Raw genomic sequence first — 25,328 nt, forward strand, 5'->3', positions numbered from 1 at the left:
AGTGGAGGGAGGGATGAAGTAGAGAGCTAGGAAGTGATAGGCTGAAGGGAAATGGGCTGGGGGAAGGTGGAGAATTATGGGAAATAAAAGAGAAAGAAAGGTAGGGCTGGGGGGAGATTATAGTGAGGGGGGAAAAAGAGAGAGAAAGAGAACCAGACTAAAATTATAGATAGGGATGGGGTAAGGGGGGGCAGGGGTATCAATGGAGATCTGTGAGTTGAATGTTCTCACCAGCAGGTAGGAGGCTACCTAGGGATACCTGCCCCCACACTTCTTCCCTCACCACCATCCTAGGCCCCAGACAGTCCTTTCAGGTGAGGCACCACTTCACCTGCGAGTCAACTGGGGTGATATATTGTATCCGGTGCTGTCGATGTGGCCATTTATACATTAGGGAGACCCGCCGCAGACTGGGAGTCCGTTTCGCCGAACACCGGCGCTCGGTCCTCCAGCAGTGGCGGGATCTCCCTGTGGCCACACACTCAATTCCACAGACCACTCCCACTCCGACATGTCTGTCCATGGCCTCCTCTACCGTCAAGATGAGGCCACACGCAGGTCGATGGAGCAATATCTTATCTCCCGCCTAGGCAGCATCCTGCCTGCTGGCATGAACATTCAACTCACAGACCTCCGTTGATACCCCTGCCCCCCCTTACCCCATCCCTATCTATAATTTTAGTCTGGTTCTCTTTCTCTCTCTTTTTCCCCCCTCACTATAATCTCCCCCCAGCCCTACCTTTCTTTCTCTTTTATTTCCCATAATTCTCCACCTTCCCCCTAGCCCATTTCCCTCCAGCCCATCACTTCCCAGCTCTCTACTTTATCCCTCCCCCCCACTTCTTATCCCCTCTCCACCATCCCATGTTACTTCTCTCCAGATGAAGGGTTTCGGCCCGAAACGTCGTCACTGCCTCCTCCCATAGATGCTGTCTGGCCTGCTGAGTTCTGCCAGCATTTTGTGTTTTTATTAATGACTGGTTGTTACTCCAAATTATAAATGGAATTCCATAGTTAGTACGCTGGGATTGGTCACAGGCCTTGAGAGTAATCTAACTATTGCCTTACTGAGAATAAAACACAGAGATTGACAGGGAGCTGTTAACATTTGGTGGTGCTCATAGCAGATTTAATTTTATTTTGTCAATTCTGACATCGGTATTTATTTTATTCTGACTCAGTGCTGTGGCTTGCCGCCAATGAAGATGGACGGAAGATAACAATCACAGGCATGGAACTAAGGGAACACACACATGGAGGGAAATTATAATTAATTACCTTGTTGTAAAGAGACTTTGGAGAAGAGTGATCATAATATGATTTTGAATAGTGATGTTTTTCAACCTGAGAATTGGGTCTTTAAAGTATAGAGGGGAAATTGGCTGTGGTAGATTGGGAGAAATTAAAAGACATAATGGCTGATGCACAGTATTCAGTATTTACAGAAGTTACATATTATGTTAAAACAACTCTTTAAGACTCAAAAATGTATTAGAAAAACTAAGCAAAATGTAGCCAAGTAAGTGAATATATAAAAAAGAAAAAGCAGTCTGGTAAGCTTCTGTGGGTATGCAAGAAGAAAAGAAGACAAAAGAGGCAAAAAATGTGTCCTTTGCGGACAAAGACTGGGGAATTTATAATGTGAATAACAATTGACTTAAGCACATACTTTGTGAATGTCTCTACAGAAGAAAACAAAAAAGTCTGCTAGAAGTATCAGAGAACAGTGTGTTTAGCAAGACAGAAGAAATGAAGAAGACACGTGTAAAAAAGTGGTGCTGAAAACATTGGTCAAAAGAAAAGCCAACAAATCTCAGACTCCTGAAGAAGGTGAAAACGAAGTTGTAGGATGTTCCAGCACAAAATGCTGGAGGAACCCAGCAGGCCAGACAGCATCTGTGGAAAAGAGTGAACAGTCGATGTTCCAGCACAAAATGCTGGAGGAACTCAGCAGGCCAGACAGCATCTATGGAAAAGAGTGAACAGTCAATATTTCAGTTCCTGATGAAGGGTCTCAGCCCAAAATTTTGACCATACCGTTTTCCATAGATGCTGCCTGGCCTGCTGAGTTCATCCAGCATTTTGTGTGTGTTGCTCAGATTTCCAGCATCTGCAGATTCTCTCGTTTGTTGCTTGGATTGAGAACTGGTTATTGAACAGAAAGCAAAGAGTGTGAATAATGGGGTCAGTCTCAGAGTTAGGAGTTTGTGACTGGTGGGGTACAACAGGCACTGGTGCTTGGGACTCAGTGACTCATGATTTGTATCCTCAATTTGGCTGAGGGTATCAAATGTCCTCTTTTCAAAAAGGAAGATAATACACAATTAGGTGGGATTGAGAATAGTAGGCCGTGGAAGTAAATAAGTTTCAAGGGGGTGTGGTTACACGGAATGAGTGGGTGAATTAATGAACAGTGGAATATAATTGCGGAGATGTACATAACTAAAAAAAGATGACAGCTTGGGTAATGTCAGTGTACAAAGGGGCCCAGATGTACACATGTGGCTGAAAGCAAAGAAGTGATGAGGGCAAATGGTTGGTAATGGGAAGGCAAGGTATACGCACAGCAGCAGTCATTGCCTGCACTATTCTCAGGCTTACCACCCCCTCCCTCGGAGACAATGTACTGAGATACGACGTACAGGATGCTGTGAAGCCCACAAAGGCTCCACTGACAGAGTGAGGAACAATCAATTGTTGGACAACACTATTTTTACCTGAGGGGTTGCTTGGCTGAAGTATGGGGATCCCAAAGTGCTGACATTTGCAGAAGGCATTCAGAGTCCCGCAGAGTCCGGCCCTTTGCATGGGAAAGTTGCCTTCTGTCCACACAGTCCTTCTGCAGCCTGGGCAGGTTCCTCTACCACTTCCCACCTCCCTGGGAGGACTCTAGCATTCCGCTCTGTCACAGTAGCATGCAGTCATTCGGTAACAGCACTCCCCAGGGGCTGGTAGAGAGTCAGATTCAGATTTATTTATCACACCTACATTGCATCATCTGCGTGAACAGCCAACACTCCCCGCACGTGTCATTGCACATTATGGTGATGTAACAGGCCCACAATGCTTGACAGAACAACACAGAACACAACAAGTGACAAAGCCCCGTTCCTCCTGCCTCCCACCAACGTACATACATGACCATCTGTCACAGTCTTCAGCCTCCAGGCTCAGTGCACCAGTACACTCACAGACATTGGACATTCCCCAGTGGACTGGCAGAGATTCCCAGGCCCAGGTTCCAGCCATCAGGCCTTGACTACTGGACTTCCAACTGACCTACAGGCTTCGATCCAGTCCTCCAATTGACCTTTAGCCATCAATCTTCAGTCTTGACCCAGGACTCTCAGATATATATGATAGCCTGAACTCCAGGCCTCAATCATCAGACCTGTTGAAGAGACCCTGAATGCCAAGCCTATAACTCTGGTCACTTCTCTGTGGATTGTCACCTTGTCGTGGTGGAGAAGCTTGTGTGGTCCTGAGATCCCGAGAGCAATGCCGTCTGGAGCTATGCTCCTGGTAGGGTCACCCATGGCGGTAAGGTCGAGGGTGAGGTCCCTGACAAAGGACAATCCAACCAAGACCTCAACGGTGGAACAGGCAGATGAAGTTACTACGAATTCAACAGCTGTGAAGGCGGATGAAGGCCACAACAAATCCATCAGCTCCAATCGTCGTGGTTTCCATGCCATTGGAATCACTTGGTTGATTTGTGAAGTATCGTGTGCTTCTTGGAGTGCAACATCAAGTACACGTTAAACAAATACACACATAGGCGTCTTGGCTCTGTGGAAACGGAATAAAGACCATCATCCTCAACCTCGAGGGACAGCCACAACGAATTCTGGTCAGCTACTGGACTTCAAACACAGAGCAGAAGCTCAGGCCTAGACTCTGCCCTGTCCTCCAATTCCCCTAAACCCCGACCTGACCTCTAACTCCCCTCTCTGACCCCAAAACCATTCCTAAAATAAACTAAAAGCTAACTAAATCTGGGGGTTGTACTGTGGGGCCACTTCCTGAGGTCAGAGCTGCGAGGAATTTTGTTTCTGTAATATCCACTGCTCCCAAATCAAACTGGGGTCACATGAGGGGAGTGCATCAGTACTGATTGGGGACAGCTAATGAATTTCACATTACTTTCAGATCTTTGGATGTAGGGGTTTGCTAACACACAGACACCGTCCCGGCTGATGTTTTGGACACTATACCCCTCTTGTTTGTGAGGATCCCACAAGCACTCTGTCCCCTTTAACACCACAACTAACATCTTTACCATTATTCTGCAAACAGCAGTAAACACTTGGATACATTTACAGCAAACGTTAATTACATCTGACTTAACTGATGCATAAAATTATGATTCATTCCATCTATCTAGTTAACAGGTATATTCTCGTTTGCAAAGTCTCCTGAAGCATGATGATCAGTGGTTAGACTTATGGATGATTGAGTTATCATCACCTTCTGAAGCCGAGTCGTAGAGTTGTCGGGGCAGAGGAGTTGGGTTATTTGGAGGAGTGCATTTACATCAATCCTTCTTTATTCTCCCCCCAATTGACAGAAATTCCTCCCAGATTCCTCCATCCACTCACAGACTAGAGACAATTTACTGCAGCCAACTCACCTGTGAATCCTCAGCCCTGGGTAGTTAGAGGAAACCAGAGCACCTGGAGGAAATCCAGATAGCTGCCGAGCTCAGGATTGAACCGATGTCTCTGATGGCCGATTTACCAATATGCTGTTCTCTTATCCCATACAGATATAGGTGAGCAACCCCACCAATGGCTATTTCTCTGTACCCTGGCAATTCATCGTCCCTGACACAGGCCCAATGGCTCCACTTGCTCTCGTTTGGTGTTTCCTACCCATGTTGAATCCAATTCACTGCATTGCTCCACTCTGTGTCCATAGCCCTATGACTTTTACCCTTGTCCAATTCCCTTTTGAAAGTGCATAGGCCATACAACTTCAATCTATCACTAATCCTACTCACATCTTGCCTTCATTTGGAGTAATGATTCACCACTTAAACAAACCTGCTTATTTGGATCTTCTGAAGATTAAAGTCAGCCTGTGTTTAACCACCCCAGACCTCCAGCGAGTGCAAATTAGCTCCTAACTAATTTATCAGAACCCATATAACTTGGAATGTGACACAGTTGCTCATTATTTATGAGCATGTATGTGTTGTATGACATGGATGATCATGGTCCTAACAAATTTTTCTACAGAAGTGGTTTGCCATTGCCTTCTTCTGATGGGTGACCCCAGCCATTATCAATACTCTTCAGAGACTGTCTGCCTCACATCAGTGGTCACATAACCAGGCCTGGTGATCCATACTAGCTGTTCATACTACTATCCACCACCTCCTCCCATAGCTTCACATGACCCTGATTGGGGGGCTAAGCAGGTGCTACACCTTTCCCAAGGGTGATCTGCAGGCTAGCGGAAGGAAGGAGCACCTTACACCTCCTTTGGTTGGAGACATATCTCCACTCCACCATCCTAATGACACAATACAGAGAGAAATATGAACCTGACATTAGTGCTCGAAGTTAATCTATTCACGAACTGCTGTTGGCACCATGTGTTGGTGTTGTTGAACGAAGGACAACTTTCTGGTAGGTTCTTTCTGAAGTATTTTGCTTCCACCTGATGGAGCAAGAAAATAATTGTCACAGAATTGTAAACACGCATGGCTTCATGTCACGAAAGGAGGAAACTACTGCAACTCATGGCTCTTCCAGTGTTGTTTCAATGTGTGTTCTCTGTGTGTGGGGGGAGGGAAGGGTGACATTCTGCCTCAACCAGTCTCAAGGGTGATTTCCAGACCCCAACCTGACATGAAGCATAGATTTATTGTTATCACTTGCACCAAGACGCAATAAAAAACATTTGTGCGTGAGACACCCAGACAGGTCATGCCACATGCAAGTACATTGTGGGAGTAAAAGCAAAGACACAGTGAAGAATGTACAAAGTGTAGTGAAGAGAAATATATCAAGTCCAAAAGTCACAGCGAGGTAGATTGGAAGGTCAGGGAACTAAGATGCTGAGATAGTCAGATGGTAAAGAGGAAATACACACCTCCATCACCCAACTATACCCACACCTCCATCTCCCAACTACACCCACACCCCCACTACACAACCATACCCACACCTCCATCTCCCAACTACACCCACACCCCCACTACACAACCACACCCACACCTCCATCTCCCAACTACACCCACACCCCCACTACACAACCATACCCACACCTCCATCTCCCAACTACACCCACACCCCCACTACACAACCATACCCACACCCTCACCACCCAACTACACCCACACCCACACTACACAACCACACCCACACCTCCATCTCCCAACTACACCCACAACCCCCACTACACAACCACACCCACACCCTCACCACCCAACTACACCCACACCCCCACTACACAACCACACCCACACCTCCATCTCCCAACTACACCCACACCCCCACTACACAACCATACCCACACCTCCATCTCCCAACTACACCCACACCCCCACTACACAACCACACCCACACCTCCATCTCCCAACTACACCCACACCCCCACTACACAACCATACCCACACCTCCATCTCCCAACTACACCCACACCCCCACTACACAACCATACCCACACCCTCACCACCCAACTACACCCACACCCACACTACACAACCACACCCACACCTCCATCTCCCAACTACACCCACAACCCCCACTACACAACCACACCCACACCCTCACCACCCAACTACACCCACACCCCCACTACACAACCATACCCACACCCCCAATACACAACCACACACACACCTCCATCACCCAACCACACCCACACCTCCATCTCCCAAATACACCCACAACCCCACTACACAACCACACCCACACCTCCATCTCCCAACTACACCCACACCCCCACTACACAACCACACCCACACCTCCATCTCCCAAATACACCCACACCCCCACTACACAACCACACCCACACCTCCATCTCCCAACTACACCCACACCCCCACTACACAACCATACCCACACCCTCAACACCCAACTACACCCACACCCCCACTACACAACCACACCCACACCTCCATCTCCCAACTACACCCACAACCCCCACTACACAACCACACCCACACCCTCACCACCCAACTACACCCACACCCCCACTACACAACCATACCCACACCCCCAATACACAACCACACACACACCTCCATCACCCAACCACACCCACACCTCCATCTCCCAAATACACCCACAACCCCACTACACAACCACACCCACACCTCCATCTCCCAACTACACCCACACCCCCACTACACAACCACACCCACACCTCCATCTCCCAACTACACCCACACCCCCACTACACAACCACACCCACACCTCCATCTCCCAACTACACCCACACCCACACCTCCATCTCCCAACTACACCCACACACCCACTACACAACCACACCCACACCTCCATCTCCCAACTACACCCACACCCCCACTACACAACCATACCCACACCCTCACCACCCAACTACACCCACACCCCCACTACACAACCACACCCACACCTCCATCTCCCAACTACACCCACACCCCCACTACACAACCATACCCACACCCTCACCACCCAACTACACCCACACCCCCACTACACAACCACACCCACACCTCCATCTCCCAACTATACCCACACCCCCACTACACAACCACACCCACACCTCCATCTCCCAACTACACCCACACCCCCACTACACAACCACACCCACACCTCAATCTCCCAACTACACCCACACCCCCACTACACAACCACACCCACATCCTCACCACCCAACTACACCCACAACCCCACTACACAACCATACCCACACCTCCATCTCCCAACTACACCCACACCCCCACTACACAACCACACCCACACCTCCATCTCCCAACTACACCCACACCCCCACTACACAACCACACCCACACCTCCATCTCCCAACTACACCCACAGCCCCACTACACAACCACACCCACACCTCCATCTCCCAACTACACCCACACCCCCACTACACAACCACACCCACATCCTCACCACCCAACTACACCCACACCCCCACTACACAACTACACCCACACCCCCATCACCCAACTACACCCACACCTCCATCACCCAACTACACCCACACCCCCACTACACAACCACACCCCCACCACCCAACCACACCCACACCCCCATCACCCAACTACACCCACACCTCCATCACCCAACTACACCCACACCCCCACTACACAACCACACCCACACCTCCATCTCCCAACTACACCCACACCTCCACCACCCAACTACATTCACACCCCCACCACCCAACCACACCCACACCCCCATCACCCAACTACACCCACACCTCCATCACCCAACTACACCCACACCCCCACTACACAACCACACCCCCACCACCCAACTACACCCACACCCCCACCACCCAACTACACCCACACCTCCATCACCCAACTACACCCACACCCCCACCACCCAACCACACCCACACCCCCATCACCCAACTACACCCACATCCCATCACCCAACTACACCCACACCTCCATCACCCAACTACACCCACACCCCCATCACCCAACTACACCCACAACCACCAGCCAACTACACTGACACCCCCACCACCCAATCACACCCACACCCCCATCACCCAACTACACCCACACCTCCATCACCCAACTACACCCACACCCCCACTACACAACCATACCCACACCCCCACCACCCAACTACACACACAACCACCAGCCAACTACACCAACACCCCCACCACCCAATCACACCCACACCCCCATCACCCAACTACACCCACACCTCCATCACCCAACTACACAACCATACCCACAACCCCACCACCCAACTACACTCACACACCCACACCCCCATCACCCAACTACACCCTCACCTCCATCACCCAACTACACCCACACCCCCACTACACAACCATACCCACACCCCCACCACCCAACTACACTCACATACCCACACCCCCATCACCCAGCTACACCCACACCTCCATCGCCCAACTACACCCACACCTCCATCACCCAACTACATTCACACAACCACCAGCCAACTACTCCCACAACCCCATCTCCCAACCACACCCACACTCTCAGCAACCTTCTACACCCATACACCTATCAGCCATTTACACCGAAAACTCCCTCCACCCATTTAAACCTACGCACTGACCACCCAACTACACACACATGCCAATTACAAGGGAGATCAATCAGCAGGAACAATGGGTGTAAAGCTCTGGAATTCTCTGTGTCTGGATGTTGTGGAAGCTGAGCGGTGAGTGGAAATGGATGAATTTCTGACAATCTGTGGAAATGAGGCACACGAGGAAAGGACACAGAAAGGGAGGTGATGCCTGAGGCAGATCAGTCATGAAAACATTGAATAGGGGGCAGGCCAGAGAGGCCAACTGGCCTTCCCTATTGCCCTTGTTTTGTTGTGACTCTATCATCGCCCGTGTGCTGGGATATTCACCAGTAGCCACTCACCAGTTGATGTTCTCAATCTTCTCAATGGTGTCAGGTAAACTCAATCCCTTTGTCTCAGGCAGGAGAAGAACCAGACCTCCAGAAACCAGACCAAGTACCCCTGGGATGGACAAACAGGACATGGAAAGGGTGGTGACAGTCAATCTCACATTGAGCTCATTATAATTGGACATTTTCATGAAATGATGCACTTAAAGCTGCAGAAAGCTGTGGACACGCCCCAACACTGGAGAGTGAGTTATAGGGTCAACAAGATGAGTAAAAGAGCAGTCCCCCAGGAATGTGCCTGTCATTCCAAAAGGTAAAGATAATAGGTTTAGGGAACGTTGGTTTTCAATGTACCTCCTTGGTTAAAAAAAAGGAGGTACATAGCAGGTATAGGCAGGTAGGAACAAAAGAGGTACTAATGGATTATAAGAAATGTAAGAGAACACTTCAGAAAGAAATCAGGAACGTTAAAAGAATGCATGAGGTTACTCTAGCAGACAAGCTGAAGGAGAATCCTAAGGGATTCTATAGATACGTAAAGAGCAAAACGTTTGCAAGGGACAAAATTGGTCCTCTGGTAAATCAGAATGGTAATCTATGTGTGGAGCCAAAAGAGACGGGGGAGATTTTAAATGGATTTTTTGCATCTGTATTTAATTGGGAGGCAGGCACAGAGCCTATAGAAGCAAGGCAAAGCAGCAGTGAGGTCATGGACCTCTGTAAGATTACAGATTGCTGTCTTGAGTGGATAAATCCACAGGGCCTGACAAGGCGTTCACTCAGATCCTGTGGAAGGCAAGTGCAGGAGTTGCAGCGTCCTTAGCGACAGGTGAGGTACCGTTGGATTGGAGGATAGATAATGTTGTTCCGCTCTTTAAGAAAGGCTCTAAAAATAAACCATAGAATTACAGGCCGGTGAGCCTGACATCAGTAGTGGGAAAACTATTGGAAGGTATTCTGAAAGACCAGATATATGAGTGTCTGGATAGACAGGGACTGATTAGGGATGATCAGCATGGCTTTGTGCGTGATAAGTCATGTCTAACCAATCTCAGAGTTTTGTGAGGAAGTTACTAAGAAGGTTGATGAAGGCAAGGCATTGGATATTGGCTACATGGACTTTTGCCGAGCACTTGACAAGGTCCCACATGGAAGGTTGGTCAGGAGGGTTCAGTCACTTAGCCTTCAAGATGAGATAGTAAATTGCATTAGACATTGGTTTTGTGGGAGAGGTCAGAGGCTGTTCGTATATGGTTGCCTCTCTGACCAAAGGCCTGTGGCTAGTGGAGTGCCATTGAGATCGGTGCTGGGTCTGTTGTTATCTGTATCAGTGAACTGGATGATAATGTGGTTAACTGGATCAGCAAATTTGCAGATGACGCCTAGTTTGGGGGTGTAGTACACAGCGAGGAAGACTATCGGAGCTTGCAGCAAGATCTAGACCAGCTGGGAAAATGGGCTGAAAAATGGGAGATGGAATTTAATGCAGACAAGTGCGAGGTTTTGCACTTCAGTAGGTCCAACCGGGGTAGGTCTTATAGCGTGAACGGTAGGGCACTGAGGACTGTGGTAGAACAATGGGATCTGGGAACATAGGCACATAATTCATTGAAAGTGACAGCACAGGTAAACAGGGTTGTAAGGAAAACTTTGGGCACATTGGCACAGGTAGATGGGGTTGTACAGGAGATGGAATGTTACGTTGAAGTTGTAAAAAACAATGGTGAGGCCTAATTTGGAGTATTGTGTGCAGTTTTGGTCACCTGCTTACAGGAAAAAAGTAAATAAGACTGAAAGAGAACAGAGAAAATTTACAAGGATGTTGCTGGGACTGTAGGACCTGAGTTATAAGGAATAAGTTGGACTTTATTCCTTGAAACATGTAAGACTGAGGGGAGATTTGACTGAGGTACACAAATTTATAAGTGGTATAAATAGGGTAAATGCAAGCAGGCTTTTTCTACTGAGTCTACTGGGTGAAAGATGAAATGTTTAAGGGCAACATGAAGGAAAACTTCTACACTCAGAGGGCCATGAGGGTGTGGAATGAGCTGACAGCACAAATAGTGCATGAGAGCTTGATTTCAACATTTCAGAGAAATTTGGATAGGTACATAGATGGGAGGGATATGGAGGGCTATGGTGCAGGTGCAGGTCACTGGAACTAGGCAGTTTAAAATGGTTTGGCATGAACTTGATGGGTCAAAGGGCCTGTTTCTATGCTGTACTTTTCTATGACTCAGTGATCAAGTAGGCCAAAGTCAGCATGGTTTTCTGAAGGGGAAATCTTACCTGACAAATCTGCTGGAATTCCTTGAGGAACTACAGGCAGGATAAACAAAGGAGAGTCGGTGAATGTTGTTCACCTGGATTTTCAAAAGGACAAGGTGCCACACATGAGGCAGCTAAACAAGAGCCCATGGGATTACAGGAAAGATACTAGCATGGACAGAAGATTGGCTGATGGGCAGGAGCCAAAGAATGGCTATCAAGGAGGTCTTTCCTTGTGCTACTGGTGACTAGTGCTCAGTGATTTGGATAATGGAATTGATGGCTTTGAACCCAAGTTTTCAGAGGATACGAAGATAGGTGGAGGAGCAGGTAGTGTTGAGGAAGTAGGGAGTCTGCAGAATGACTAGACATATTAGGAGAATGGAGGGAACATTTCCTGTAGTGGGGAGAGTCTAGGACTGGAGAGCACAGCCTCAGAATACAAGGACTGTCCCTTTAGAACAGAGGTGAAGAGGAATTTCTTTAGTCAGATGGTGGTGAATCCGTGGAATCCATTGTCACAGACAGCTAAGGAGGCCAGGTTATTGGGTATCTTTAAAGTGTAGATTGATATGTTCTTGATTAGTAAGTGTTTCAAAGGTTATGGGGAGAAGGCAGGAGAATGGGGTTGAGGGGAATAATAAACCAATCACGTTGGAATGCTGGTGCAGACTTGACGGGCAGAATGGCCTAATTTTGGCCTTATTGTCTTACACATACACACACAGGTATCTAAACTCCTGTCATTCCATGTGATACATGAGGCATCAGGAGATCAGAGATCAGTTACTCTTTCAGCTTTCTGTCGTTTGGACAGAAGAACCAAGATAGGTTGATAAATCTCCACAGGGAGTATTGGTGGGAAGGTTTCTGCAGGTGTGAGGGCACACTTTCTACAAGGGCTGACCTCGACTGCTGCATACTCACCAAAAACCACGAGAGGCATTCTCCGCCAGAGAGCAGACAGCCTGAAGACGACGAAGGGAGAGAGTACCCCACCAAAGTCAGACAGCGACGCACAGAACGACACAGCGAAGCTCCTGCCACAAAAACAAACTCTCACTCCCCTCCTTGCCAGCAGCTCTCCCAGTCTCCCAAAACCCCCACCAGTCAACATTTCCTTCACTACCAGCATGAGATGTCCGAGTACCAGCCTTATCCTCATCTGTTGCTCACACATCGCGTACCTCCAGATGTGCCTTATGGACTGGGGTGAGGAACGTGGACTGTGCCCTCTTCCCTATCTTCCCCACAACATAAGGCAGCAATTCTGTACTGCCGTCACAGAGAGCATCCTCACATCAGCCATTACCACCTGGTTTGGTGCAGCATCCTTACACAATATACAGACACTACAGCCAGCTCTCAGGTCAGCAGAAAAGGTCACTGGTTACAGTCTCCCATCACCGCTTGTATGTGTCCAGGGCAAAGAAGCGGGCAGGAAAATCATTGCGGACACAGCCTACCATGCAAACTGCCTTTTCCAAAAGTTCCCTTCCAGAAAGCACCAGAGGGATAGTAAAACAAAAACTTCACACTATCTTAAAAGTTTCTTCCCCAGCTAGTTAATCTGATCAACCTTTCTAGTTTGCCCACCCCAGCCCCCTCTATCTATTACCTCAGTCACTGCACTGCATTGTAAACACTTTAAACCTCCTTTTATAATGCTGTTCACATTGTAAATGCACGCTGGGATTTTATGTATTTGCTCTTGGTTCTTCCTTTCCGCACCTTGTGGTGCATCGGGCGGTAGCCTTGCTGTTTCTTTATCATTTTTGTCCTTGTTTTATGAGGTCAAGTTGCTAGTTAGATGCTCGAGCCAGCCTGGATGGAATGTGGACAAGGAGCTGGCCGGATTCAAACCCAGGACCACTCGACTCAAAGACCGATGTGGATGCCATACACCACCAGCCAATTTGCACATTTTATTCCATATCCACACTTTAACTTCTAACTTCACTGTTCATTTTATTCTTTATTCTTTGTAATTGTTGAATGTTGTTTTATGTTGCATGTTACCCCCTGACCATGCAAATTCCTGTTGCATGCAAATGCAGGTGGTGAATAAAGCTGATCCTTCATCCTGAGCTCAGATGTTCTGCTTGTGATCAGTGTTGGTTTCTCTAGCGTAGAGGATACCACATTCTGGGCACTGAATGGGATACTCTAGGGTGAAAAAAATACAAGTGAATCATTGCTTCACCCAGAGGCAGCATCAGGGTCCTTGAATGAAGGGAATAAACAAGGAGAGAGGACCCCAGTGTTGCACAGTCTGTAGTTACAGTGCCCGGATACTCTCCACACTGATGTGTGGTGGAGAATTACTGACAGGATTTTAATTGTTTACTTTTTTTCTTTCTGTACCTAGCTCTCAGTCTTTGTTACCTTGACACCTTTGGTCTGCATCCATCACTTAAGCATCCCCCTCTGTTCTCTCTAACATTATTCAACTTGATTCGCCAGATAGGGTATTGTGCAAAAGTCTTGGGCACCCTAGATTTTACCATTTCAGATGGTATAGCCTCCACAGAACCCTGATCTCGACATTATCAAGACTGTCTGGGATTACCTGGAGAGACAGAAGCAGGCAAGACAGCCAAAGTCTGCCAAAGAATTGTGGCAAGTTCTCCAGGGTGCTTGGAACAACCTACCAGCCGATTTTCTTACAAAACTGTGTGACAATGTACCTAAGAGAATTGTTGCTGCTTTAAAGACAAAGGATGGTCACACCAAATATTGATTTGATTTGGCTTTTTCACTGTTTACTGCTCTTTATGGTAATTTATTTTATATTTAGAAACAGTTCATTATTTTTGAAAGCATCTCCCCTTTACAGAAGTTTTTTACATGTGCCTAAGACTTTTGCACATTTATACTGCATGTATTAGGAACTTGCTGTGGTGTGTTGGCATGACAAGCAATAAAAAACAACATTCAATGATGATTAAGAATTATATAAAAAGTTAGAGGTTAAAGTACAAATATGGAATGAAATATGCATAATAAAAGTGGTTTAATGTGTTTACAGTGCAGTGCAGTGATAGAGGGGGTGGGGTGCGGCCAGTTAAAATGGCTGATCAGATAAACTACCTAAAGGAAGAATCTTTTTAAGATAGTGTGAAGTTTTTGTTTTAATAGCCTAGAAGGGAGCTTTTGGAAAAGGCAGTTTGCAGGGTGGGTGTCCTGCCCACGTACAAATTCTGTGGTGTTAGTAGACTCCAGCCAATGACCTTTCTGGCTGACCTGACAGTTCACTGTAGATTCAATATATTATAAGAGGATGCTGCATCATCCGAACAGTAATGGCGGATGTGAGGATACTCTCTATGATGACAGTATAGAATTCCACCAGGATGTTCTGGGGAAGATGGAATTTTGCCAATTGTTGCACAAAGTACAACCTTTGCCGAGCCTTTTTGGTTTCGTCATATAGATATAATTGCAAAGGAAGCACAGCAGTGCCTCAGGGGTCTGCAGAGATTTGACATGCCATCAAAAACCTTGGCAAACTTCTGGTGGGAAGTGCGTATTAGTGGAGCACCGATGCCCTTGAGGGGAAAATCCTACAAAAAGTAGTGGATTCAGTCCAGTACATCACGGGTAAAACCCTCCCAACCATTGAGCACATCTACATGAAACGTTGTCAGAGAAAGGCAGTATCCATTATCAAAGATTCTCACCACCCTGGCCATGATCTTTTCTCACTGCTGCCATCAGGTAGAAGGTACAAGAGCCTCAGGACTTGCACCATCAGGTTCAAAAACAGTTACCACCCCTCAACCATCAGGCTCTTTGAATAAAAGGGGATAACTACATTCATATAAGGATTATTTTATCTTGTTATTTCATGTTCATTATTTATTGCTATTTATTTATTATCTGCATTCGCACAGTTTACAGATCCTGTTTAAAGTTACTGTTCTATAGATTTGCTAAGTATGCCCACAGTAAAAGAAAAAGCAGCTCAGGTTTGGATGTGGTGACGTGCATGTACTCTGATAATAAATTTTACTTTGAACTTAATGAAGGAGATATGGTTCTCCTGCATGAAGTCCTCGAAGTAACCTGCCTGTCTCTGTAGCTTAACACGTTCCCCGTGCTGATGAAAACCCCTGGACCAAATCTCTTGACTCTCTCCGCAGACGCTGCCTGGCCTGCTGAGTGTCCCATGTTAGCTCTGGACTGGCAGCTTTTTGCTGCAGTTGTTTATTTATTTACTGAGATACAGCATGGAGGAGGCCCTTCCAGTCCTTCGAGCTGCCCTGCCCAGCAACCCCCAATTCAACACTTGCCCAATCACGGGACAGTTTACAATGACCAATTCACCTACCAACCAGTGTGGCTTTGGACGGTGGGAGGGAACCAGAGAAAACCCACATGATCACGGAGAGAACATACAAACTCTTTACGGGCAGCGGCGGAAAATGAAGACGGAGTTGTTGGTTCTGTAAGGCGTTGTGCAAACCACAACGCTACTGTGCCGCCCCAAGAAAGCAAGCTGGCAAACAACAAAATAATAACTCTGCTAACACGAGGAAATCTGCAGGTGCTGGAAATTCAAGCAACACACACAAAATGCTGGTGGAACGCAGCAGGCCAGGCAGCATCTATAGGGAGAAGCGCTGTCGACGTTTCGGGCCGAGACCCTTCGTCCTGCTGCATTCCACCAGCACTTTGTGATAAAGACTCTGCTGTCCAGTTTAGAGAGAGTGAGGAGAGGAAGCTTGTGCTCAATCACCAGATAATGACATATTCTGCTATACCGAACAGTGACACCCTATTCGTAAAGTGTACAGAAAATCAGCCTAACAGAATTCATAAATTACCACCAGAAAATTTGAGACATGTAATAAAAGTTCACTACATAGAGCAAAGGAGCAGGCCCTTTGGTCCATGATGTCTGCTCCAAACCTGATGCCAAGTTAACTTAGAGCAGCACACAAGAACGGTGGAGGAACTCAGCGATTTTGCTTGCCAGTCCAGGCGAAGGGTCTTGAGCTGAAATGTCGACTGTCCATTTCCCTCCTTAGATGCTGCCTGACCTGCTGAGTTCCTCCAGCACTTTCTGTGAGTTGCTCCAGATTTCCAGCGTCTGCAGTCTGTCTTGTATTGCCAATTTCAAGCAAAGCTCCTCTGACTTATGTGGTCAATACCCCTCCATTCCCTGTGTATTCCTTGTGTCTGTATCCCAGCCTCTATGTAGATGCCTCCACCACCACCATCACTGGTAGCCCATTTCAGGCACACACCTGCAACTTATACCTCCTTTAAACATTCCTCCTCTCACATTAAATGAGTATCTCCAGTATGTGACATCTTTATCCTATCTCTGCTTCTTGTAAATTCTTCATTTTCTGTAACTCTTATGGAATTTATGTGAGAAAAAGATAACTGATGAGAAACAAAAGATTTTGTCAACAGTAAATTGTTGAAGAGATAGTTTTTACGTACACGACCCTTCCATACTGCAGTAGTGAACTGTAGTTCATAGAAACAAGAGGTTCAGTAGATGCTGGAAATCCAGAGTGTGGTGAACTACATATACCTGTCTGGACACGCCCTCCCCTTCTGACTGCTCCTGTGGCTCCTCCCACAGACCCTTGCATAAAGGCGATTGGAGGCACTGCTCCTCCCTCAGTCTCCAGGATGTTGTGTGGTGGGCTCTTGCTGCTGACGCTGCTAATGGTGCTTTCTTCCAGCTAATAAAAGCCTATTTCGACTCACGTCTCCGAGAGTTATTGATGGTGCATCACAGAGTAACACACGCAAAATGCTGGAGGAACTCAGTATAGAAGACAGCATACATGGACAGGAATACTAAGTTCCTCCAGCACTTTGTGTGTGTGAACTGTAGTCTCTTCCCTTCAGTCTTGTGTGGCAGCGGCCTGGGACAAAGAGGCTGCCCACGTTGACAAATAGCTGATGACCATAAAGGCATGAACCAGGACCAACTCTATCTCTGACCTGGGACTGTTGAAGATCTAACTTCCATCCCACCCAGAAAGCAGTGATCTCCAGAACCCACCCTCAGTCTCCTCCAGCCCTGATCAAGCTCTCGACATCCAAACACCGCCCCATATGTCTCCACCTGGCTCCCAGCACCACCCCAACGCCCTGAGCTTCAAAATGATCTCTACGTTCCAGCCCTCTCTCCACTCCTCCTTCACTTGGTCTGCATTTCACCAGTGTCTGGGACCTCCACTCCAGCTGCAGGGCTCTATGAAAGTGTTGGGGGAAACTGGAATTACAAACAGATCCGTAGAAGGCTCCGATTTGGAATATTCCATTAATTCCTCCATCAAATCCTACAGGGAAACATTCCATCAACTCCCCAAGGAAACATTGCCTCAATTTCTATGGGAATAATCCACTGGTTCCCAATGGGAAATATTCCATCACATAACTGGCCACTTTATTAGGTACACCTGTACAGCTGCTTGCTAATTCAAATATCTATTCAGCCAATTGTGTAGCAGCACCCCAATACACAAAAGCATGCAGATATGGTCAAGAGGTTCAGCTGTTGTTAGACCAAAAATCAGAATGAGGAAGAAATGTGATCTAAGTGACTTTAACTGAGGAATGATAGTTGCTGTTGGACGAGGTGATTTCAGTAACTGCTGATTTCCTGGGATTTTCCTGTCTCTAGACCCCTCAGCTAATGGTAAGGGTCCATGGCATAAAAATGGTTGGGAACCCCTGCATCTCAAGTTTGAAGAGAATGGTACAGGAGTTACCTATTAAAGTGGCCACTAAGTGTATTCTAACACTTCCCACTAGGAAATATTGTGACCCTTTTGAAATCTTACTGGTGCCACTTCTATAATAATTTCATAGCTTTTATTCAGCACAATTTTGTTGATTTAAACCAAGAGATGATAATGATCTTACGTATTGCCAGAGAGTGACCAGTACAGATGGCCAGCTCAGTCCGAGCTTAAGTGAGCTGTGATCAACCACTCCAGAATGTTGGAAACGTTCTCAGAAAAATCTTCCCTACTTGAGTAAAAGATTTTCAACCTGAAACATAAAGTTCCTGTTTCTCTCTCGACAGTTGTTGCCTGGCCTGCTAAATATTTCTAGCATTTTCTGTTCAGTGTTGCCAATTTGAAGCATCTGCAATAGTTAAATCCTTGGTTCTTACCGTAAGTATGTTGGGTACAGCTCCATGTTTACAAAGCACACCATTTCCATGGTAACAGTTATTCCCAGCCTCCCCAACGATGCAACGACAGTTTTCAGCCATAAGACATCTGCAATGAAAAGAAATGTGTGCACCTTACAAATTGTCACGGCTTCTGAGGAAATTTCAGAATATCACCAGCTCCCTTTGGACTTTCCCTCACAAGACTAAAGCTCCTTTTATGAGATGAGTTGTAAAAGTGAGCACACATCTGACAAACTGAAAGAAATCCAGGAGCTTTCTCCTAAAGGAAGTGTGATAGTTATGAATCAGAGTCCTTTGTTGCCGATGGCAACCTTTCACCCTCGTGCTTATCAAGAATCCATCTACCTCTGCCTTAATGATTTTCATACCTCTGCTTCCAAAGCCTGTTGTGGAAGAGCCTATCAAAGCCTCAAATCATCAGAGAGAAAGACCTTTCATCTGACCTCTATCTTAGATGGACAACTACTGTGATGCCTAGATCCAGATACTCCAGCACAGGAACCTTCCTCTCCACATCCACCATGTCAAGACCCCACAGGATTTATTATGTTTCAAGCAAGCCTCCTCTCACACTTCCAGAGGTGCAATCCCACATTAAAGAGTTGATTCCTGACTTCAGGAAGGAAAAAGAGGACACATATGCACCAATCTGCATGGAGATTGGTGGAGGAGAGGGTCAGCAGCTTTAAATTTCTGGGTATTCACATGTTGGATGACCTGTCCTGAGATGCAACCATAAGGAAGATGCACCAGTGTCTTTATTTTCTTAGAAGGTTAAGGAGGTTTGGCTTGTCTGCAGCTGTTCTGTTGAAAGCGGCTACATCATGGCCTGGTACAGCAATTCCCATGTGCAAGACCATAAGAAGCTGAAGAGAGTCGTGGAGTCAGCCAATACATCATGGCACACCCCTCCCCACTACCAGGACTCTCTACTGGAGGCAGTGCCTCAAGAAAGAGGCATTTATCATCAAAGATCACCGCCATCCGGACTATGACATCTTCTCTCCTCTGCTTTCCGGAAAGAGATACAGAAACTTTAAGTCCCACACCATTAGGCTGATGACAGCTAATTCCCTTCAACCATTTGGTTTTTGAACCAACTTGCAAAACTCTAATCATTACCTGAGCATTGTAAAACTATGATCACTTTAACAACTTCTCACTACAATTGAGTTTTGGGGCTCTTTAATTTATGCTAATTCATGTTTTTTTGACAGTGTTGTGTATCTGATGCTATGTGCCACTGAAGCTGCTCCAGGTAACTTTTTCATTCCACCTGTGCATTTGTCTACCTGCGTAGATGACAATAAACTCAACTTGGACTTTACCTATGTTGTTCAAACTTTCCTCAGAAAGTCCAAGCCTCATTCCAACAGTTGTTCCAGTAAACCTTCTCTACATTCCTTCCAGTTCATCAATATCTGTCCTTAAATAATAAGACCAATTCCATGCACAGTTCTACAGATCCAGTTTCATCATTGCCCTATATAATTGTACAAATTGTACATAATATAGAATAGTACAGCACAGTACAGGCCCTTCAGCCCACAATGTTGTACCGACCCTTAAACCCTGCCTCCCATATAACCCCCACCTTAATTTCCTCCATATACCTGTCTAGTAGTCTCTTAAATTTCACTAGAGTATCTGCCTCCACCACTGACTCAGGCAGTGCATTCCATGTACCAACCACTCTCTGAGTAAAAAACCTTCCTCTAATATCCCCCTTGAACTTCCCACCCCTTACCTTAAGGCCATGTCCTCTTGTACTGAGCATTGGTGCCCTGGGAAAGAGGCACTGGCTGCCCACTCTATTCTTCTTAATATCTTGTATACCTCCATCATGTCTCCTGTCATCCTCCTTCTCTCCAAAGAGTGAAGCCCTAGCTCCCTTAATCTCTGATCATAATGCATACTCTCTAAACCAGGCAGCATCCTGGTAAACCTCCTCTGTACCCTTTTCAATGCTTCCACATCCTTCCTATAGTGAGGTGACCAGAACTGGACACAGTACTCCAAGTGTGGCCTAACGAGAGTTTTATAGAGCTGCATCATTACCTCACGACTCTTAAACTCTATCCCTCAACTTATGAAAGCTAACACCCCATAAGTTTTCTTAACTACTCTATCTACCTGTGAGACAACTTTCAGGGATCTGTGGACATGTACACCCAGATCCCTCTGCTCCTCCACACTACCAAGTATCCTGCCATTTACTTTGTACTCTGCCTTGGAGTTTGTCCTTCCAAAGTGTACCACCTCACACTTCTCCGGGTTGAACTCCATCTGCCACTTCTCAGCCCACTTCTGCATCCTATCAATGTCTCTCTGCAATCTTCAACAATCCTCTACACTATCCACAACACCACCAGCCTTTGTGTTGTCTGCAAACTTGCCAACCCACCCTTCTACCCCCACATCCAGGTCGTTAATAAAAATCACGAAAAATAGAGGTCCCAGAACAGATCCTTGTGGGACACCACTAGTCACAACCCTCCAATCCAAACATACTCCCTCCACCATGACACTCTGCTTTCTGCAGGCAAGCCAATTCTGAATCCACCTGGCCAAACATCCCTGGATCCCATTACTTCTGACTTTCTGAATAAGCCTACCGTGTGGAACCTTGTCAAATGCCTTACTAAAATCCATGTAGATCATATCCACTGCAGTACCCTCATCTATATGCCTGGTCACCTCCTCAAAGAACTCTATCAGGCTTGTTAGACATGACCTGCCCTTCACAAAGCCATGCTGACTGTCCCTGATCAGACCATGATTCTCTAAATGCCCATAGATCCTACCTCTAAGAATCTTTTCCAACAGTTTTCCCACTACAGGCGTAAGGCTCACTGGTCTATAACTACCTGGATTATCCCTACTACTTTTTTGAACAAGGGGACAACATTCGCCTCCCTCCAATCCACCAGTACCATTCCTGTGGACAACAAGGACATAAAGATCCTAGCCAGAGGCTCAGCAATCTCTTCCCTCCCCTCGTGGAGCAGCCTGGGGAATATTCCACCAGGCCCCGGGTACTTATCCATCCTAATGTATTTTAAAAACTTCAACACCTCCTCTCCCTTAATATCAACATGCTCCAGAACATCAACCTCACTCATATTGTCCTCACCATCATTAAGTTCCCTCTCATTGGTGAATACCAAAGAGAAGTATTCATTGAGGACCTCGCTCACTTCCACAGCCTCCAGGCACATCTTCCCACTTTTATCTTTAATCGGTCCTACCTTCACTCCTGTCATCCTTTTGTTCTTCACATAATTGAAGAATGCCTTAGGGTTTTCCTTTACCCTACTCGCCAAGGCCTTCTCATGCCCCCTTCTTGCTCTCCTCAGCCCTTTCTTACACTCCTTTCTTGCTACCCTATATTCCTCAATAGACCCAACTGATCCTTGCTTCCTAAACCTCACGTATGCTGCCTTCTTCCACCTGACTAGATTTTCCACTTCACTTGTCACCCATGGTTCCTTCACCCTACCATTCTTTATCTTCCTCACCGGGACAAATTTATCCCTAACATCCTGCAAGAGATCCCTAAACATCGACCACATGTCCATAGTACATTTCCCTGCAAAAACATCATCCCAATTCACATCAGCAAGTTCTAGCCTTATAGCCTCATAATTTGCCCTTCCCCAATTAAAGATTTTCCTGTCCTCTCTGATTCTATCCTTTTCCATGATAATGCTAAAGGCCAGGGAGTGGTGATCACTGTCCCCCAGATGCTCACCCACTGACAGATCTGTGACCTGACCCGGTTCGTTACCTAATACTAGATCTAGTATGGCATTCCCCCAGTCGGCCTGTCAGCATACTGTGATGGGAATCCATCCTGGACACACTTAACAAACTCTGCCCCATCTAAACCATTGGAACTAATCAGGTGCCAATCAATATTAGGGAAGTTAAAGTTGCCCATGATAACAACCCTTTTATTTTTGCACCTTTCCAAAATCTGCCTCCTAATCTGCTCCTCGGTATCTCTTCTGCTACCAGGGGCCTATAGAATACTCCCAATTTGGTAACTGCTCCCTTCCTGTTCCTGACCTCCACCCATACTGACCCAAAAGAGGATCCTGCTACATTACCCACCCTTTCTGCAGCTGTAATAGTATCCCTGACCAGTAATGCCACCCCTCCTCCCCTTTTCCCCCCTCTCTATCCCTTTTAAAGCACTGAAATCCAGGAACATTGAGAATCCATTCCTGCCCTGGTGCCAGCCAAGTCTCCGTAATGGCTACTACATCATAATTCCATGTATGTATCCAAGCTCTCAGTTCATCACCTTTGTTCCTGATGCTTCTTGCATTGAAGTACACACACTTTAGCCCTTCTACCTTACTACCTTTACACCCTTTATTCTGCTGCTCTTTCCTCAAAGCCTCTCTATATGTTAGATCTGGCTTTACTCCATGCACTTCTTTCACTGCTCCATCACCCTGGGTCCCATCCCCCTTGCAAATTAGTTTGAACCCTCCCAAACCACCAGCAAGGATATTGCTCCCCCTCGAGTTCAGGTGCAACCCATCCAATCTGTACAGGCCCCACCTTCCCCAGAAGCGATCCCAATGATCCAAAAATCTAAAACCCTGCCCTCTGCACCAACTCCTCAGCCACGCATTCAACTGCCATCTCCTCCAATTCTTATCATCACTATCACATAGCACTGGCAGCAATCCTGAGAACGCCACCCTTGAGGTCCTGTTCTTCAGCCTTCTGCCTAGTTCCTGAAACTCACACTTCAGGACCTCATTCCTCTTCCTGCCTAAGTCGTTGGTACCAACATGTATCACGACTTCTGGTTGCTTTCCCTCTTGTACCAGGATGTCATGCACCCGGTCAGAGACATCCCGGACCCTGGTACCCGGGAGGCTACAAACCAAGCGGGTGTCCTTTTCATGTCCACAAAATCTCCTCTCTGCTCCCCTGACTATAGCGTTCCCAATGACAACAGCTCTCCTCTTCTCCGTACCATCCTTCTGCACCACAGGGTCAGACTCAGTGCCAGAGGCCCTGCCACCATGGCTCACACCTGGTCGGTCATCCTCACCAACAGCATCCAGGACGGTAAACTTATTATTCAGGGGAATGGCTACAGGGGTGCTCTGCACTACCTGTCTACTCACCTTCGCTTTCCCCCCTCTGTCACCCAACGACCTGCTTCCAGCAGCCTAGGTGTGACTACCTCCCTGTAGCTCTCATCTATGACTGCCTCATTCTCCCTTATGAGTCGAAGGTCATCCAGCTGCTGCTCCAGATTCCTCACACGGTCTTCCAGATCACCCAGCCGCAAGCACTTCTGGCAGATGTGACTCGGAGGGAGAGGGGAGATCCCCCAAGACTGCCACATCTCACAGGAGAGGCACATCATCATCTCAGGAGGCATTGTAAAGCCTAACTGGAAACAAGCTCGTCCTCTGCCTCTTCTTGTCGAAGCCTCTCGAGTCAAAGCCTCAAAGCTCCACTCCTTCACTGGCCCACTCACTCACTGGCCACTTTCCAAAATGAGAAATAAATCAGTTTTCCAAAGGACTAAGGCGCCATATTAGAGAGCTGCTTCCAAGATTAAGGAACATAGTAAATGAGATTGTAACAACTTAGATTAGAGTTGCAATGGAAGAGGTTAGAAACACTCAGCAGGTGAGGCAGCATCTGTGGAGAGAAAAACGGTGAATATTTCATGTTGAAGACCCTTCTTCAGAACTTGTATTGGAGATGAATTAAAGGATGAATGACATTTTCCAAACACACAGAATATAAAAGGAGGTTAGAGGTGTACAAAGTTATGAGGGTTGTAGATACAGTAAATGCAAGCAGGCTTTTTCCACTGAGGTTGGGTGAGACTAGAACTAGAGGTCATGGGATAAGGGTGAAAGGTGAAATGTTTTGGAGGAATCTGAGGGGGGGACTTCTTCACTCAGAGGGTGGTGAGAGTGTGGAACAAGCTGCCAGCGGAGCAGGTGCAGGTTCAACTGCAACATTGAAGAGAAGTCTGAATAAGTACATTGGATAAGAGGGGTATGGAGGGCTGTGGTCAGATGGGACTAGGCAGAATAACAGTCCAGCATGGAGTAGATGGGCCAAAGGGCCAGTTTCTGTGCTGTAGTACTCTGTGACTCTGCTCTCAATGGCCACTTTATTAGGTACACCAGCTCATTAATGCAAATCAGCCAATCACATGGTAGTATTTCAATGTATAAAACCATGCAGACAAGGTCAAGAGATTCATTTGTTGTTCAGATCAAACATGAGAATGGGGTGGAAATGTGATCTAAGTGTCTTTGACCATGGAAT

General features: G+C 46.8%; 1 protein-coding gene across 5 annotated transcripts in view; it reads right to left on the minus strand.

The window, feature by feature from the left end:
* Positions 1 to 2,954: 2,954 nt before the first annotated feature.
* Positions 2,955 to 25,328, minus strand: part of LOC140730762 (solute carrier family 22 member 2-like) — a 50,382-nt gene continuing 28,008 nt past the window's right edge. Inside the window, exons 8-12 of one of the 5 annotated variants that reach the window (XM_073051620.1) lie at positions 18,990 to 19,098; positions 12,773 to 12,885; positions 9,587 to 9,686; positions 5,546 to 5,661; positions 2,955 to 3,789 (exon numbers count right to left, since the gene is read on the minus strand). In XM_073051620.1, the coding sequence (XP_072907721.1) occupies positions 5,574 to 5,661; positions 9,587 to 9,686; positions 12,773 to 12,885; positions 18,990 to 19,098 (410 nt within the window). In that variant the 3' untranslated portion in view covers positions 2,955 to 3,789; positions 5,546 to 5,573. The other 4 variants (XM_073051619.1, XR_012099673.1, XM_073051623.1 and 1 more) reach the window with 4 other exon arrangements.

This window comes from Hemitrygon akajei, chromosome 7 (genome assembly GCF_048418815.1).
Source record: "Hemitrygon akajei chromosome 7, sHemAka1.3, whole genome shotgun sequence".
NCBI classification, from domain to species: Eukaryota; Metazoa; Chordata; class Chondrichthyes; order Myliobatiformes; family Dasyatidae; genus Hemitrygon; species Hemitrygon akajei.